We start from the raw sequence: 18,110 nt of genomic DNA on the forward strand, positions 1-18,110 counted from the left end.
AACTGTCTCTTGCAGCATCTCCTCACCTCTGAGTTCATCAGTATTCTGTGAGTGACTCAATCAGTCTCAGCACCACAGATAGTCTACATGTGTGTGTGTGCTTGTGATTCATTCCCTCCTAGAAGGGCAGACAAACACAGCCCCGGCCCCACACTGCAAGGATGAACCGAGTGATAGGAAGAGAGAGAAAGCAGAGAGACAGAGATGGCATCCAAGCTAACGTAACAGTGACCTCAGTGACTCTCGGTGTGCTGACAGCCAGTCTGTATAGGAAATGACCGTGTGTGTATGCGTCTGTAGACTAGACACAGAAGGATGCCATTACTGAGATTTGATAAGAAAAGACAGCTCTTTGGTCCTTACTGTGTGTTTGTGTGTGTGTGCATATGTGTTTGTGTGTGTGTGTGCAGTGGAGGTAAAGGATTCAGGGAAATAGGCTGTCAAACATAACAACAAACATTCCTTTCATACACACACACACACACACACACTGTCCACCACTGATTCAGAATAAGACAAGGCATTTTGACACTGACCTATGTGATTGAACCCACCTTCATTATCATCCTTCTCCTTTTCAAACCTCTTGTTTTCACTGTGACTATATTTAGCACCAGTTCATGACAAGACAGTCAAAAATAAGGGAAAAGAAGACGAGAGAAAGTAAAGAGAGTGACAGCGAAGGTGTAATTCTTCAGTAAAAAAAGAAGAAAGGAAAAGAGTAAAGGAAAACGTTCTTAGCCGGTTATAGCCAGAATGACGCTGGTTTATTGGCAAGTGTGTGTGCGCGTGCGTGTGTATGTGTGTGTGTGTAATCAGTTCCAGATGAGTGACCAAGGAAGGTAAACCTCCTCCCCCCGTCCTCACACTCATTTACCTCCTCACATCTCTCTCCTCCTCATTCATTCCTCCTCCCCCAGCTCCTGTATACACTCCATGATATATATATTTAGACACACACCCTGGCATTTCTCAGCAGGTCTGAGATCACTGAACTCATGCAGAACAAACCCAGTCAATCTCTTGCACCTGCCATGGCGCCACACACATACATACACACACGAAAAATGGAGAGCAGTGAAAAGACAGAGCAGGATGGAGAGTGTGAGAAAAATACAATAAATTTCAAGTGTGTTGCCCCATGATCACGTCCATGATGGAGAATGATAGTGTGTCTATCTATGTGTGTGTGCATGTGAATGATTGAGAGTCTGTGCAGGAGCAAGGTCAATAACACAGGGGTTATAAATGACATCACACACACACATGCACACACACCAAACACATGGATGTGTGCACCACATGTAGGACAAATGTTACACTGACAGAGGTCAAGCACAGGTCTCTCTCTCACTATCTCTCCAAAACACACCGTGTCTGTCACTCTCAGTCTCTCCCCTTTGGTGTTTGTCTCTCACTCTCAGGACATACAAGGTGGTGTTTGTGCAATGCGAGTCTGTAATATTCAGGGCCAAGTGTGATTCTGTCAGCTTGAGACAAGAAAACGCACACCTGGAGACGACTAGTTAAAATTCCACCTGTGACAAAAGCTTTGCACAGGCTTTCATCTGACAACCTGCCGGTACCATTTTTAAGTCTTTGAACTTGAGACATCTGGTGTAAAACCAACAGTAAATGTGAAGCAGCACCTTGTTTATAAGAGTAAAAGATGTTATTGAGCTAATAGAGCTGTAAAAGCTGCACTCTTTCAGTGAAACTGTCATCACCTGCGGACATATTCAGCAACCCAGCATTCACATCAGCCAATGGACTCAGGTCAAGCAGAGACTCTATACTACAGATGAAGCACAATAGAATAGAAATAGAAATAAAAACTATCCTTTAAACAAATGTATATCAGTGTTAATAATGAGTTCTATATAAATGCAGCACACTTAATTGAAGTTCACTGTGGTGACTTTAAACTCAGATTAGATTATATTGATTAGCCACCACCTGCCTACAAGCACCACAGCTATTTCTTATGCATGAGGGGGGAAGGTAAAAAAACAACAACAACAAAAAAAACTAGTATACATACAGGGGGAAAAAAATCAAACAGCATTTGCTGATAACGGTAAAATGCAAAATAAGGTAATAAATCCCTGATCCTCACCATATGTAAAGGAGTTAGAGTTAGGAACCACTGCAAATGATCTCGAGCAACCTGAAGAATAACAATAATTCAAACAACCAAACAAAAAACTGTCCCTAAAATCTTGATTAAAGCTTCATCACAGCCCTGAGCCTCGGTTGTAAAATCCATTACGATGTGTGCATGTGTGTGCATTTGTTTCATTCTAGCCTGAGCCGGTATAGCCGGCACAAGTAGCAGTGGTTATGTTTCACTGTGCATATTAATGAACCACGTGAATGCATGTAGAAGAAACACTGTGCTCACAAAGGTGGCATGAATCGATCACACACACACACTCCTGATGCAGCATAGCCAGATCAAATGATACAAATGATGAATACGAAACCTATTTGTCCACACAGGTAAACAACACCAGATTTCCTGTGTGCTTGTGAGTCATACGTAGCTAACTGAGAGGATATTAGTGTAGTGTAGGGTACAGCATGCCACAGAAATAACCCAAAGAAGAAACTGTTTTTTAAAAGCACATGAGAGCAAGTCTCAACACTGAGGAAAACAATCCTCCTGCTCCCTTGAATTTTTTCATTCTGTTTCCCCTTGGTGACAAAATAACTTAAGGAACCCAGTCGGTTTCCTCTCTCTCTCTCTCTCTCTCTCTCTCTCTCCCTCTCCCTCTGTCTCAGTCTCATTTATTACCTGCACCCTCCCCCTCTCCTCTCCCTGCGTCTCCCTCTCTGAAGTATTTCTCCTTTAATCACCTTTTTAATTGGTCATTCCTTCATATGATCCAGTAATGGATGTAGGAGTGAAATTGGTTAGGACACAACTGTAACCTATTACACACACACACGCGTACACATGCTTGCACACATGCATAAAGTCACTTATGCAAACATTTAGATGGATAGACACTCGCATTTGTCTGCACACATGCACACACCGCCTTGTGATGTTGACACCTTATATTAATAACAAAGAAAAACGCATTAGAGTTTTTGTGTTGCCATAGCAATGTGAAATTAATTAGCATACGCAACTAACTAGCTATAGGGGATGTAAATTGCTTGCCGCTTTCTTTCTCGCTGGAGACTGGAGGATATTTGTGTGTACATATTTGTATGTGGATGTTTATGCAGTGTGCGTGTGTGTGTGTGTGTGTGTGTGTGTGTGTGTGTGTGTGAACAGTTTGTTGCTGAGCATGCTGGTGAGGCCTCATACTATCAGCAATAATACAGGTGTCAGATGTGATAACATCCATGTGATGTTTTTCACACACACTCAAAATTATCTCTCCGTGAAGATCTCGCACCAGCACTATAGCTCAAATTAATCACATGCTGATACTCAAATTCAAATACCAAAAGCCTTGTTGGCATGAACAACAACATGTTGTTGCCGAAGCAGTTCGCAGAATATTAAAATACATATACACATGTATCTCACATACTGATTGATATGTTTATATTCTCTCTCTCCCTCTCTAAAGGCTCTGGATGATTGACTTATGTTTTTTTTTAAATCAGATATACATAATATGAAACACTTATCTGCCTTTTAATAAGTGTAAATTAAGTATATGTGCAGTGACTATGTACTTATGTGCTTCCTTGACATCACTATCATTTGTCCTTGTACTGAAAGGACAGACTCTCCACTTGTAGAGGGTTGTCCTTACTGTCATAGAGGAACGAGACAGTGGCTTTACACGCTTGATGCATTGGTCTACAGAGATTTTAGTCCCCTTTGAAATGTTACTTCTTTGAATGGTTGTGGGTTAGTTGCTCTCATGAAGCAGGGTCAGCATGAACGTCCTCGGGCAGCCTTTGAAGAACTCCCTAAGACCATGTTGATGACGTACTTCAGCCCGTCAAAGACTACATTCATGCAGCCACTGTCTGGGATTAGCAACTATGATTAATTGGCTGTCTGAATGTTCGCTGGATTGACTTGGGGCAATGCGCTGATCGAGGGATTCTTCTCCACAAAGTTGTATTTTCCTCGCCAAACACACATGTGCGCATAATGTACGAAAATAGCGTTGCTTGACCTGTGGGTATGTGTGTAGTGGGATGTTAAACCCAATCAAAGAGGGTACAAAAAACTGGAAACAGATGTAGAAACAGATCAGATCAGTCATCCTCTCATGCAAACCTGTGGATATATTTTTTCCTTCATGTACTGTATATTCAAGAGGTCGTGTCTGCCGGTGAATGTGTGTAAACTGTGCATACGATATGTGTCATATACACCGATGTAATGTAATGTAACTGGATTAGCAGGAGGAGAGCCTGATTTTTATTAGCTGGCCATCTACATCAGTGCCCAGCTGTAGATGAAATAGTTATTTTAAATTACTGCCTGGTCTTTTTATGTGAAAGTTACTTGCTGGTGCCTGTTTTTAAATTATCTGGCTATCCATGGTGGGTACTTGACTGTAAATGACCTGCATATAAACTCAGCTGTTTGTTTTGAAATGAGCCCATCTGCATCAGAGCTGCACTGTAAATGAGGTATTTGCTAGCACAGCTATATGTGAAAATAATCTGCCTCAGTGTGTTTGCTAGCTGCCAATTAGCTTCTTGTCTGGCACCTGAATTTAGATGAGAATCTCGACTCCGTTGCCAGTTAATTTAAGCAGGAAGTAGTCTATGTAAATGCCTCTTTTCACATGGGATATTTGAAGGGGGTGTAGGTGGCTGCCCACAGTAAAAAATACAGTGGAATCGTTGCTGTGTTTCCTACAACTTCAACACACTGGTGGAAATATAATGTTTGGTTGAACAAAAAATGTTCAGGGAGACAATTACATACTTCTTTTTTTATGCATGCATGGGTTAGTTATTATTATGAGTCTAAAATGTGTAAATTGGTTGTTCTTGTCATTCTCAACCTGAGAGTAATAATATGGGTCTGTAAGGGTCTAATTGAACAACTGGACAAAGTTAATTCAATAGTTTTACTAAATACTGTGCAGTGGCTAAAATTAAACACAATCTTATGCAGTTCAGTGGCCACTGTATAATAGGGCATTTAAGTGCCGCACACACACTTGAAGAGCCACACAGGAAAGATACAGTACTGCTGCTCACACTTTTCTCTGATCTGTCTCCCTCCTTTCCAGAGGTGGGTTTCCATCTTGACCTGCTCTAATAATGTTTCTTACTCTATATAATGTAAAGTGTGATTCAGTGAGGGTCTCTCTCACAGCTGTTTCTCCCCTTTTCATCTTCCACCCACTTTCTTTCCTTTACCTTTGCCTCAAGCTCTCCACCCTATCCTCTCTCCTCTACAGGATATCACTCACCCTCCTCTCCAAGTCTCCTGTACTTTTCTCTCCCCTCTTTCCTCCCCTCTCCCCCCAGTCTCTCTCTCTTTGACAGTGATAAATTGCCTGTTGGGTTGGGCAATCCATCTTACCATATCCCACACCTGAACACACACTCTCTGATGCCCTCTCACTCCTCCTTTACTACACCCCTGTTTTCCTGCTCTTTTCCCCCTCTCCCCTGCAGTGTCTTTCCATCTCAAGGTTAGTGAGGCTCACTGGGGTGGAGCTGAAGGTAAAGATCTGCCTGATAACTCACACTTTTATGTGCACTGCACACACTAGGAAACAGGTGAACAATGTGTACACACCTATGTGTCTCTCACACACAAACAGACACATAAACCCAAACATCAGAAAAATAGGAACACTTGTTCCATCTGCATTTTTATTCATACAAAATACTCACAGGAAATAAAAACAGACTATCCGTGGGAGAGTTTTGACACAAAACAAGAACTATATCAAATTGACCATGGAATTCAGAAAACCCCACTGACCAGAACATCAAACCAATTTGTTAGAAGTTTCCCCCAGGCTCATACAGAGGTTTTATGTGTTTTAGCATAAACCTTAAACCTCCTCAGGGTGTGCTTGAATCGTCCTGCAGGCCTCTAAAACTAAAACACATTTTTAACAGTTCTATATCCATGAAAGTCAACTGAGCGTGCTTGCTTATTCCCAGTCTTCGCACAGTACCTCTCATTCATAGATGGGATAAAGCTACTACAGTGTTTTACTGTTGCCAACTGAGCTCTTCAAAGGGAACGGCTGAGGTTTAAGAGTCTTGCTCAAGAGCAGCGTTGTTATTGACCGAGAGCAGATGTGTTTACGTATCAAACCTGGATGCAAAATACCAACCATCACAACAGGCTTGCATTATCAATCCAGGAGAAGTGATCGGTCAGATAATGCCAAGAGGAAGTCTGCTTTAGTATGACTCCCTCACTGACAGTGTACGCAGCCTGTTGTACAGTCAATAGCAGATAACAGTAAACAACAACAGCCATTTCAAACCCTCTAAATCGAGCCTCGCAGGCTCCATCTGCCCAGGGTAATTGGAAAGTTTAACGGCTAGAGGCTATCCTCTGTGTCTGAAGCACGAGCTGGGAGCAAACAGCCAATTTAATTCTCTCTCTCTTTTTCTCTTTCTGCTCTCTCTCTCTCTCCCTCTCTCTCTAACACATAACCTATGTGAATTATCCTTTAAACCTCTATTTTAGTTTCTTTCCCTCTCCAATCTTTCTCTTCCTCCATCTTGTTGATTAAGGAGTGATGTTGGGATAGTGCTGAAGCTGTACTGTATAGTGGATTGCTTTCATCACAAACAGATGTTAGATTAAACCACACTGAGCGTAGTCTATGATGTCAAGGTTTTTCAAAAGCTTTTTTATTTTTATTTTTAGAAACCCTTTATAGAAACACTGCAGGATTTGATAAACAGTTACTGAAGTCCACAAGAAGCAACACTGGAAACTATACAGCTTAAATGTCAGCCTTGTTCTCCTCTCACCTCCTGCCCTTTACAATGCTCTGACACAACAGACTCGCAGTCCTTCTTAAAATACACAAACACAGACATACACACACAGACAGACACACACAAAACGCCAAATGCTATCTTTGGCAGTAGTCACCAGCCTCTTAACCTATATAGTTAAGCAAGGAATGTACACACACACGCACGCGCACACGCACACGCACACACACATTTTGCAGCCCATGTGTATTTAGAACGGGAATGCCATTACATTACATGTAAAACATGAGCAACTGATGGCAAAGCCCTGGCTCTAATTTTGACCCTAAAAGGTCGGTCCCTTGTATGCACAGACACACACACAGACACACACATATACACACAGGGTGCAAGGCCACTGCACCTTTGTAAAGGCAATTACGTCACTTCTTCCCACACACATTTTTTTCTATTGTCCCTCTACTCCTTTATGTTCATCGCATCTTGCTCTTCAGCTTCCAGTACAGTTAGCTGACAGACAACCACACACAGAGATAGTAGTAACGTATGCAGTATTTACAATACTAACACGAAAGCACCAACCTCTGAAACATTAAACCTCATTTCGAACTGAAAGGACCATGAGGCCATCGTAAGTGTTTTGGTCGTCATGATAGAGACTGAAACTCTGAAAGACTGTGTGTGTGTGTGTGTGTGTGTGTGTGTGTGTGAGAGAGAGAGAGAGAGTGTGTGTGTTTACAGTAACAGAAAACAAGAAAACATATTGATCCATCCCCCTCACGTTTGTATTGATGTATCATGATGACATAATCCCTTTTTTTGTATTCATGACTCAATACATCAGTTACCTCACACGTCACCAACATACACAAAAGCACACGCTTTAATGTAAACCTTTGGTCCTATTCTATTTTGTTGAGGAGCCCTCACTTTGCGCATTGGAAGTTGAAAAGTTTTCACAAATAAAATTATGAGCATGCACATGGACACACTCTCTCTCTCACACACACACACACACACACACACACACAGACATCATCGTCCCTGTCACTCACACCTCAGCCTGTCAAGTGTTTTTCCTAGTGTGAGATGTTGAAGATAAATGTGTTATGTCTGAATATGTGATAGCCTGGAACAATGTGTGTGTGTGTGTGTGTGTGTGTGTGTGTGTGTGTGTGTGTGTGTGTGTGTGTGTGTGTGTGTGTGTGTGTGTGTGCATGCGAGGTGTGTTTATGCAAGCGCATGTGCAGGCTTCTGTGTGATATATCAGCTTATGACAGCAGGTTGGCTAATGTTAGAAGTGTGGTTAGCAGGTCTTCAAATAAACTGCTCAGCGAGCGAGACTTCACAGTGTCACAAGGTGCCGGAGCTGGCACCTGCTACTGGAACACTGGGACTTTGTTTTTTTTACTTTTTTATCTTGGCTCTGAATGAAAAGTGGATCAAAAACTTTTCCAACTCTGAAGAAAACACAGGAGAGAATAAACTGCACTAAACAGACGCCAAAACAGACATATAGATAGATGGAAGGACAGACAGACAGTTCGCCCGATGAAAAAGAGAGATACACACAACTCATGAAGCAAAAGCCATGTTCCATCGTCTCATGGTCACAGATTGTGTGCAATATAACAGACTGTCAGATTTAGTTTCATCACTCACAAAAATAGAAGCAGGCAGGAGAAGACAGACAGGAGACAACTGCATAACTACTGTACAGTCTTCTCTACTTATTTCTATATTGTGGAGGTGATGGAGAGGCAGTTGCCATGGCAGCTACAGATCTGATGGCAGCAGGTGCTGTTGCCACTTTCACCACCATCCAGTGTGTGTTCTTGGTAATGCACATAAACACAAGCCAGTGTGTTTGGCAATGTGTGTGTCTTCTCCTATAATCCGCAGTGTGCCTTGGCGTTAGAATGCCAGTATGTGGGTATCTGTACACACTGTTACACACCGGGCTAGTGCGAGTTTGGGTGTGATCACTCGTGCATGTGATTTGCCTGTTATTGCAATATGTTGTCAGTATGCAGGAGCGGAGGGTATGTTTGTTTTGGTCTTGGAGCCTGTGAGCTATGCAGAGGTGCTATAAATGTAAAACTGGCTCCTCTTTGTCACTGCTTTAAGTGGACTACCGTTGCTTTTTTCATCTCAGTGTCTTTTATTTTTATTTTACTTTTACCTTTATTGACAGGACAAAGATAGATATATAGAAAGAAGGGGTGAAAACAAAGGTCATTGTGTCCTTTTAAATTCTTTAAGCCCACAAAACTAACCAGTTAACAGTGACTGCAGTTGAAGAATGAAAATAGAGCTTGTAGTGGCAGTGGCACAAACTAACACATCCATCTACTGGCTCTAATCGAGTGTTTTGGTGTTAAATGTCCTAATTAATGTACAATGGCAAATTTAAATTCATCATCTGCTGCCTTTAGGAACTGGCAATGCCTTTGTGGCTCTTCTGGCTCATTTTTAGACAGACTACACACACAGACAGTGTGTTGACTGCAGTGGTCTACTGGCAGGGGTAGTTAGTCTAATTAAGTGTGTCCGCTCTGGGTCACTGACTATAATGACGATGATAGCACTATTGAAAAAAAAACTGTTTTTCTCTTTCCTCTAACTACTAATTTTTATCACTGTTCCTCATTCTCCCTCTTCTCCTCTAAATTTAAATCTTTTTGTTTCCCTCATTTCCTTTCTTTCTCTAGAGCCCAATTTAGCAGAAAATGTGTGTGGCAGAAAGCAACAGAAGCAGAGAGATGTTGTGTTAGTGTTTCTATGATCCTGGTATTTTGCATGTAAGATGAGAGAATAAGATGCCAACAATAAGATGGGAGAAAAAGAGAGAATGAAGGAGGAAAACATGTAAGAAAATAGTGAAAAAGGAAAAGAAAAGACAAATGTAATACTACACAGACACTGGCTTTGACTACATCTGGCACTGGGTTGGACCACATGTCTCTTTAATTATGTACATTATGGTATAGATAACATGCAGTGCTGGGAGAAGTCCATGGGGGTCCGTGCCGATGTAAATTTGTTTCTGGTGGATTTTAAGCACCGTATTCATGCTGGTTCTACCTCATCCCAAAGGGCCGCCGCTGGGTTAAGATCTGTAGACCGTATGGATGACTGAAGTAAAGTGGAATTCACTTTTATGTTTATTGTTAGGCACAGTGTGCTTTATGATATTATACATTATTTCATTGGCAGTAAATGGCTGGTACACATGATCAGAAATCATTTTCTTTTCTATTTTTATTACATATTGATGACTAAAACTACATTTTATTCTGTTAATAGGCCGCGTTATTCAATGGAGTGAACCACCTGCTGATCTTTACAGCTCCATCATGTTATTTCCACACATAAATACAGGCCCATCTGTTCGCTTTTCCCAGTCTTATGACCCATTTCATCAATGAGGCCTTTTGCCCTACTTTAGCTTATTGACCAAAGTGTCATAACCCAATATAGGCCATTTCATATGTATATACAGAAAACTCAGTTAATGGGTAGTTTATATAAAATGTCTGCATGGAAAGACCTGTTTCTTGTAACATTTGTATTTCGACTTTGTACCACTGGCATTGTGAACCTTGGGTCGAGTGTTTGCACCAACTCACAAAACCCACATTTCTTGTTCATGTTAACTGGACCTGATGAGAGTTGGTGTCTGTGGGCAAAGGCCTTTTGCAGCTGAGTCTGGCCTTTGGTTTGGGTTTCTTGTGTTGGCAGGTGGCGTTTGAGTCTGGTGTGTGCGACCAGTTTGCAGTATTATTTGCATTTTACATTTTTCAAGTCAAATTTTCTGCCCTGGCTGTATCAGACTTTTTTCATAGTTAAAACAAAGCTATGCTCTCTTGTGTGTGCTTGTGTATGTCTGTGCTGTGGAAGAATGCAAAGCAACACCCAAATTACAAAAGAAATGGGAGGCAGTCAATATATGCTACTAAGATTTGGGTATTATTCTAACACTAGTGTTTCTGAGAAATACCTATAACGTTATTTAATTGGAAAAAAGAAGGTGCTGTAAGTCGCCCCAGAGTCTGAGATGGTGCATATGTTCGTGCACTTGGGGTGAGTCAAATTGACATAAACCCAGTGAGAAGCTCTTCAATTCAGCCTGCATCAGCATCCCTCCTCCCCTCACACACACACATCCATCCATCCACACCATCTTGCTGTTATTGATGAAGCCACCTCTTTATATGGTAATGTCTTTCACACCTGAAAGGCATCAGGAGGGCATGATCGCTCGCACTCCCTCTCACATGTACAGTATGTGCACATGCTATCACACTGACTGCACACTGAATATATTTTCTCTTACCTCTTGCCAAAATCCCACAAGTGCACGGGATCACGCGCCATTATTCACGTGAACTTCATAAATTTGCACCCTCTCTCTGCCTCTCACCAACACGCACACAGCTATAAGGAGGCCATTAACGCTGATGGAGGTATGTATGCGGCTCACATCTGTCACATGTCGCTGCCGTGGCAACACCAGCTGCCGTGGTTACCGGAGGCCTGCTTCTGTGGTGTTGTGGGATTTAGTTATTACAGGATAGCTAGCTACCTGTGTGCAGAAATGCCTCCCTCTGAGGACAGACTGAGCAATAATAATCCACCATTTGCTGACGGATAAGTAGACTAATTACAGACAAACTAGTGGTTTTAAATGGTAACTGGGATTAGCTAAATTGGTCATATCCACATGCATATTACAGTGACTCCAATTGTGTTTGTGGGTGGAAAGGCAGCTGAAACAGTAAATAGATCAGTTCAGATGTACTACAAACTATCTTCTGATGGGGGTTATTTGATTACGTTCATTTCCAGGATTTTGTTTGGGTTAAAACATTATACATTTTTGCATCTGTTTTAAATGATCTGGGTGCTTTGCATGGCATATCAGTTTGTCACTCTATTTAGAATAACAGTTACTGTGTGACTGTAGACAGTAAACTGTACAGTTACAATAACACCAGGAATGATTTGAATTACCCTAGTTTTGCAAATGAAGGCTGTGTGAGATGGCTGAAAGCACTGAACAGAAGGTAGTACGTGGACCTAAAGTTAAGACTATTTGGTCAAATCCATACACACTATTGTTTCAAAACTCTCTCAAAAACTCACACCACAGGAAAAGAGTAAGGGTAAGCATGAGGCGGAAAGACAGCCAAACTTCAGGCTTCTGGGTGATGACCCTTGGCTGCATTATCCAGAGCACTGTCTGCTTTTATGATGACATGCAGAAATAAATGTATATATTCAGAGACACAGAAAGTTTTACTTGTCTAATGTCACGGTCTACTCTCTCTACAAATGATCCCAGCTTTAGTGACGTGTATTAAAGTTAGAAATCCATGTACTGTGAAAACTGCTGACAGCTGTTTAATGCACAGCCACATCTAGACAGACACATCAATGGGTCTGCTAATATAAACACTTTAAGTGCAGTCAGAACTCGTTGCTTCATATAACGTGTCCGAAAAAACAGAAGTGCAGATGAAAGCAATCTCAATAAATCTCAAGTTGCCAGTAAGAGGTCCTCTGGGAGAGAATACAGTCAAAACATATCTCCTTTTTTGGCTGTATTTTTACATCTGAAGTGGAACTGTATATGTTTCACTTTAAACAGGGATGGCTTTTGACTTGCATCTGATCTGAAACAGAGACGTAACCGGTGACTACAACGCACATCCACCCACCCTTACACACTCTCACACACAGTGACCCACTTTCCTGAGCTGAACTGGACCAACCAAAAACAGTTCCAAAAACCTCTATCCATTTATGATTTCAATGTGAATATAAGGAATAAATAGACATACATAGTCACACACAGATCATTACTCAGCAACAAAGTCGTGAAGTGAGTACAGCTGTGGAGACATGTGTACTACAGGGTCAAGTGTGCATTGCATTTTGTATGTGTGCATCTAAACCTGTAAACCTACTGCTGCTCCTTCTAAACCCAACTGCACGTACAGTTCAGCTACATAATTTATCTGTCTGACATCAATAACTGTTACCAGACCCTGCAGGGCTCAGAAAACAGAGTGAAGAAGACACAGCACAGATCTAAGTGCATGGGAATCTTTTCTATCATTTTGGACTCATTGATATTTCCAGCACCTTAGCAGTGGAGTGGGTGGGTGGAGCAGGGGCCATCCTGCAATAATCCATCTTTATCTCCCCTCGTTCCCTTCATCTGTAAAGTGCCATGTCTCTTCAGAGCCACTAGGGAGCAGACTACTCATCAATGACTCAATGAGTGAATGAATAATTGATGTACTTTCTCTAAGACACATTGCAATGGACAGGAAATAAGCAGTGTTCAGTGTTCACACATCTAACAAACTGCAACACAAACAGGCTAAATGTCTTACAAGCACAAATGAATGCACTGTCACACACACACACACACACACACACTAAACAGCAGACAAAACAGCAAAAATATTCAACAATGAGACTGGTGAAGGTCATCATTAGCATAGTCTTAAAAAATGTGTGCGTGTGTGCGGATGTGTGAGTGTGTGTGAGTGAGCGGCTAGCCCCAGTCAAGCATGACCTATCATGTATTCACATTCAAAGACAAAGACGGGTCTACACGGTTCAAAGGTATGTGCATGTGTTGCGGAGCTATATTATATATTGGTGGTTGTGTGTTTTGATTTTATCTTTGTCTATGGGTCTGTCCAGTGGGAATAACACTGGGTCTCATGTGTACAGCACAGCAGTAAGGGACACACACACACACACACACACACCGCTGAACTGCTGCTCTAGCACATTTGGTGAAGGAGAGGCATTATTAGGTCACATTGCTTTTCTCCAAGGACACAAGTTCAGTTCTTCCTGATACAAAACACTTGCATGGGTCAGTTCACTCTTGTAATAGAAGTCAAAAACCAGCTAAGAAATCCTGAATAACTAAAATAACTGAGCAACACTGCCCCTGACGGTGTCACATATTCATTCCTCCAACTGTGAAACTACTACTGAGAATATCCAGTGATGCTACTTACACCAATTACAGTACTTTAATGTATGAGCCTGTGCGTATTCTACAATGTAATTAAGCTATCTACAACGGAGAAGCTTTGATCAGCCTAAACTAAACCCAACTTCAGAAATAACATTTTAATTAGTGGTCTGCCCACCAACAGTCCTCATTAACCCCTGCTGCTCCTAACAACTTCCAACTGTCATGCTTCTTGTGTTAATAAGAACCCACTGTCTGCACCTCTGTCTCTCAACATTAAGCCTCTCTGTCCCACTGCAGTCCCGTATCTGACTCTCTCTCTTCTGCTGGCTGCACTTAATCAACCCCATGGTGCAAGTGCTTATTTGTTATCAATTAGCACAAAGCCTGATGTGTGGTCCCACTGTACTCACACAATAATTCAGTCAACTGCAGCAGAATAACATTGAAAAAATGTCAAGGGCCCTGCTTTCAATAAGTTTTTTATGCTTTCAACAAACACTATTATGAACTATTAACTGTACAAATAACAAAAAAAGAAGAAATATTACACACATTCTTGATAAATTCATACCCCACATGATTTGATCCTCTGTCATAAATTAATCTGCAACACTTGGGGCTTTACGATTTGCCTATTGAGAATCACTGTACTAATGGAATTAAAATTGATTATATGGACTTCCTTCAGAAAAAAAGAGAAATCCCCTGTCAAAGAAAATTAGAAAAATGCAGCAATCCATATGTATTAATACCTTCTCTAAGAGTTCATTGTCTTTCAGTAATCCATCATGTTATTTCCTTCAATAGGAGCAATAGAAGAAAGTCAGTCATTGATTCTAGTGATATGATCAATGAGGTAAAATGGGAAGCACCATGGAAAAAGTCAACATACTTTCATTTGTGTTTATCATTATGTTTTCGGCACGCTGTCAGTAATTGATTAAGAGCTTCAGATACAATAATTATACTAGATCCCAAAGGCTGCATGGTTTCTGCTCTTTTCAACAGCTGGCCAAATGAAGGTTGGGCGAATTACAGCATCCTTAAGATTTACAAGAACAATAACTCTGACAACACGGCATCTCAGTAAGCAAGGGGATGATTAGGGGCCCAGTCATTCATGAGCAACCATGTTCATAAGTGTTATTGTCCAAATGCCACAGTTCATGATGGAATAAGTTATTTTTAAAGCCTATGCTACTGAGTATAACCAACTCACAGCTGGGTAACAGAGCAGGGAGAAAAGCAAATGCTAGATGATATGACATGCACACATTCATACACACTAGAAGATAGATGGACAAGCAAAACAATCTTGTTTTTTACCTTGCTGGAGTAAGGTCCAGGGATGAGCAGTTTCAACGCTTGTCTTTTCAGCTCTGCCAGCCTTGCATTACAGTTCTCACACCAAATCCCTCTTTCACTGCCAGGGGAACTTCCACTGCCTGAGGCTGGTGATCCAGTACCAAAACCTGGGGAGCCACCTAGAGAGCCGGGCGATCCTGTCCCAATTCCTGGAGAGATGGTCCCTGGTGATCCAGAGAAAGACCCTGGTGAAGAGATTCCTGAGCCTGGGGAGGGGGTGCCTGTGGAGCTTGGCATGGAACCGGCTCCCTCCGGGGTCGGGCGTGTGTTGGACCGGTTGGTTTCCTCATAGGCCTTTCGGTACCACGTGTCAGGGAAAAAGGAGGCTGATTTGGTCGGTGAGGTGTCAGGCATCTGTGGATTTTTTTTTTTTTTAAAGGAAATCATTAACAATGGCTGCATTCCCAATGGGATTGCAATTCCAGTGCAGGGCTATTGTGCATAATGGTTTGGTGGTATGGTTTCCTGGGACAGAAACATCAAACAGTGCCAATACTAATGTTATCATTCCTTTTATGGGTTTTTCTATGAGGGCAAGTTAAAAGTTTGTCACAAAAAAGCTATTTGAGTCCTCAAAACAGGTTACATTGGAATAAGAATAAAATCATGAGCGGTTGTGGCATATTCATTTGCATGATACAAGACCTGTCTCATGAATATTAACAGTTTAGCAATTTGCATTTTGCCTCTAAAGCAAAATAAAGATGCTTTTGCTATATCCACCCTAGCCCTGTTCAGTGGGCAACAAATCATTCATGATAAACATAAATTAAACTAAACCTGAACTCCAACTGTGAAAATATGAACATGGCTCACAGCTTACATGTGCATGCTTAGTTTACATGCCAAAAAATGATAAATGGTGAATACAAATTGATGAGAATGTAATGAAAACTTTGAGCTGAATATGTTGTACATAAAATCAGTAATCTGTAGCCAGTGGGTAGACAATGAGTCTAAACCACCGTTGGGTTATTAGATCAAATGGCCATTCAGTTAAAAACCCACAAACAGGAAGCAATGTCAAACATTCACAGTGTTGGTGCTAGAGCCCCAAGCCGAGACAGTCAACATATTGGATGCTAAATAGGATCAAGGCAGATTCTGTGTGTAGACCTGTGTTATTTTTCCCTACGCAGGCAGCCACATGGGAACATCAAATGAGCCGCAAGGAGTTGAAAATTAGATATTTTGCGGCTGGGTAAATCCAGTCAGAGAAGAGAGACCCATTGATGTGGTGGTAGCTTGAAAGGTTGGGCACTTTAGCTACTGTACTCCCTCACATGTCTATAATAAGGCAAAAAATTGGCAGGGTGATAGGTGGGAATGCTCAGCCATCACCCCAGCAAGAGGCTGGTATAATGTGAGTCAACCCTGTGTAATAGATTAACACTCATAAGGAGTGACACAGGTGTGAGTATGGCTGCTTGGTTCCCACTTAGTGGTAATTAAGAGATGTGGGAGATCTATCAGTGAAGATGCACACCACTGTTGTGACACCAAGAGCAGCAATGTGCAAAATGTGATCTTCACAAAGCAATCAATCAACAGCAGGAGCACAGACCCTAATGAGAGCTGTCACCTTCATATTTATGTCAGCCTGAGGAGGAAAAGCAAACTACAGTTTCTTATTATAATGGGTGGATGTGAGCTGAAGTGCATACATCACTGAATGGATGATAAGTTCTTATGTTTACCAGGATTATAGCCTAGGTAACAGAGGTGTGTCCACCCCTCAGCTACTGGAATGAATAACCTACCCCATATTTTCTGCTCCGGCTGCTCACAGACCTCTCCTTGGTCCCCGACAGTGAAGTCATGTTGGAGGTGAGAGATGAGGAGGGGGGAGCAGGAGAGGAGAGGAGAAAGAACCTCTGCTGCTGCTGCGTCACATTCAAAAAAGAGACCACTGGATCGATTTCAATTAACCACACACCCCTGCAGTTTGCTCTTCTCAATCTGGACACAACCTCACGCCGCCTCCAAGTGCATGTGGAAACTGGTTATATCCCCCATTCCGTCTCCCCAAAAAACAAAAACAAATAGACAATAATAAAAATTTAAAAAATCCTGAATGGATATGTTTTCTTCTTGTTGCTTTTAAATCGACCCCTCGAAGCACTTGCAAAACCCGGGCTGAGGACTCACACAGGTCGTGCGTGAAGGCAGACCGCTCCCTGTCAGCAGAGTCTGCTCTGCGCTGCTGAATGGGGGTCTCTGCTCAACAGCGCTCCGGGCTGGCATCGCGCTCAGCCCTGCCTCCCTCCATCAGCTCTGCGTCTGCCCAGGTGAAACAAAACTAAACAAATACAAGAAAAAGAGAAGGGGGGGAAAAAAGAGGAGAAATCCGGAGCGCGACTCAGGTAGGTCTCACTGGCAGACTCGCGACTCGTCAGGTCGGGTCAGATGTGGGTACCTAGGTGGTGCAGGAGTCGGTCCCTCGCTGCTGTTTACAGTTGAAGTGTTACTACTATCCGTACCCTCCTGTTGACTTCTCGAGGCTCCGCACTCTGCTGAAGCCAGCAGTGGACTGAGACAGGAGAGAGGCGCACATCTGGATGAGGGCGGGGCCTTCCTATACCCCTCATCATCGACCACAGGCCAATACACATCCAGAGGTTTCAGCTGAGTGGCAGGTGAAGCGCTGCCTGTTCGAGGTGAGAAAACTCAACTCCAATATGGAGATTGGTTGATTTTGTTAAACCCCAATGCAAATGACTTCCAAATGCAAATAGATTAACTAGCCTACGTTTCGACCAACAAAAACAAATAGCCTAACACATTTTCTATGTAGGCTAATTTTGCCCCTGACAATATGGAGAAGTCTTTAAATAGCCTT

The 18,110-nt window shown here is 42.1% G+C and overlaps 1 protein-coding gene across 4 annotated transcripts in view; it reads right to left on the reverse strand.

Annotated features, from left to right (window-relative positions):
• The window catches only part of kif26ba (kinesin family member 26Ba), a 76,886-nt gene extending 59,412 nt beyond the window's left edge, over nt 1-17,474 (reverse strand). For all 4 annotated transcript variants that reach the window (XM_085763956.1, XM_085763949.1, XM_085763942.1 and 1 more), the window contains exons 1-2: nt 17,032-17,474; nt 15,233-15,625 (exon numbers count right to left, since the gene is read on the reverse strand). In XM_085763956.1, coding sequence (XP_085620082.1) covers nt 15,233-15,625; nt 17,032-17,091 — 453 coding nt within the window. In that variant the 5' untranslated portion in view covers nt 17,092-17,474. The remainder of the gene's footprint in view (nt 1-15,232; nt 15,626-17,031) is intronic.
• Between the last annotated feature and the right edge of the window lie 636 nt (nt 17,475-18,110).

This window comes from Trachurus japonicus, chromosome 3 (genome assembly GCF_045865225.1).
Source record: "Trachurus japonicus isolate A0001 chromosome 3, Traja_1.0".
NCBI lineage: Eukaryota > Metazoa > Chordata > Actinopteri > Carangiformes > Carangidae > Trachurus > Trachurus japonicus.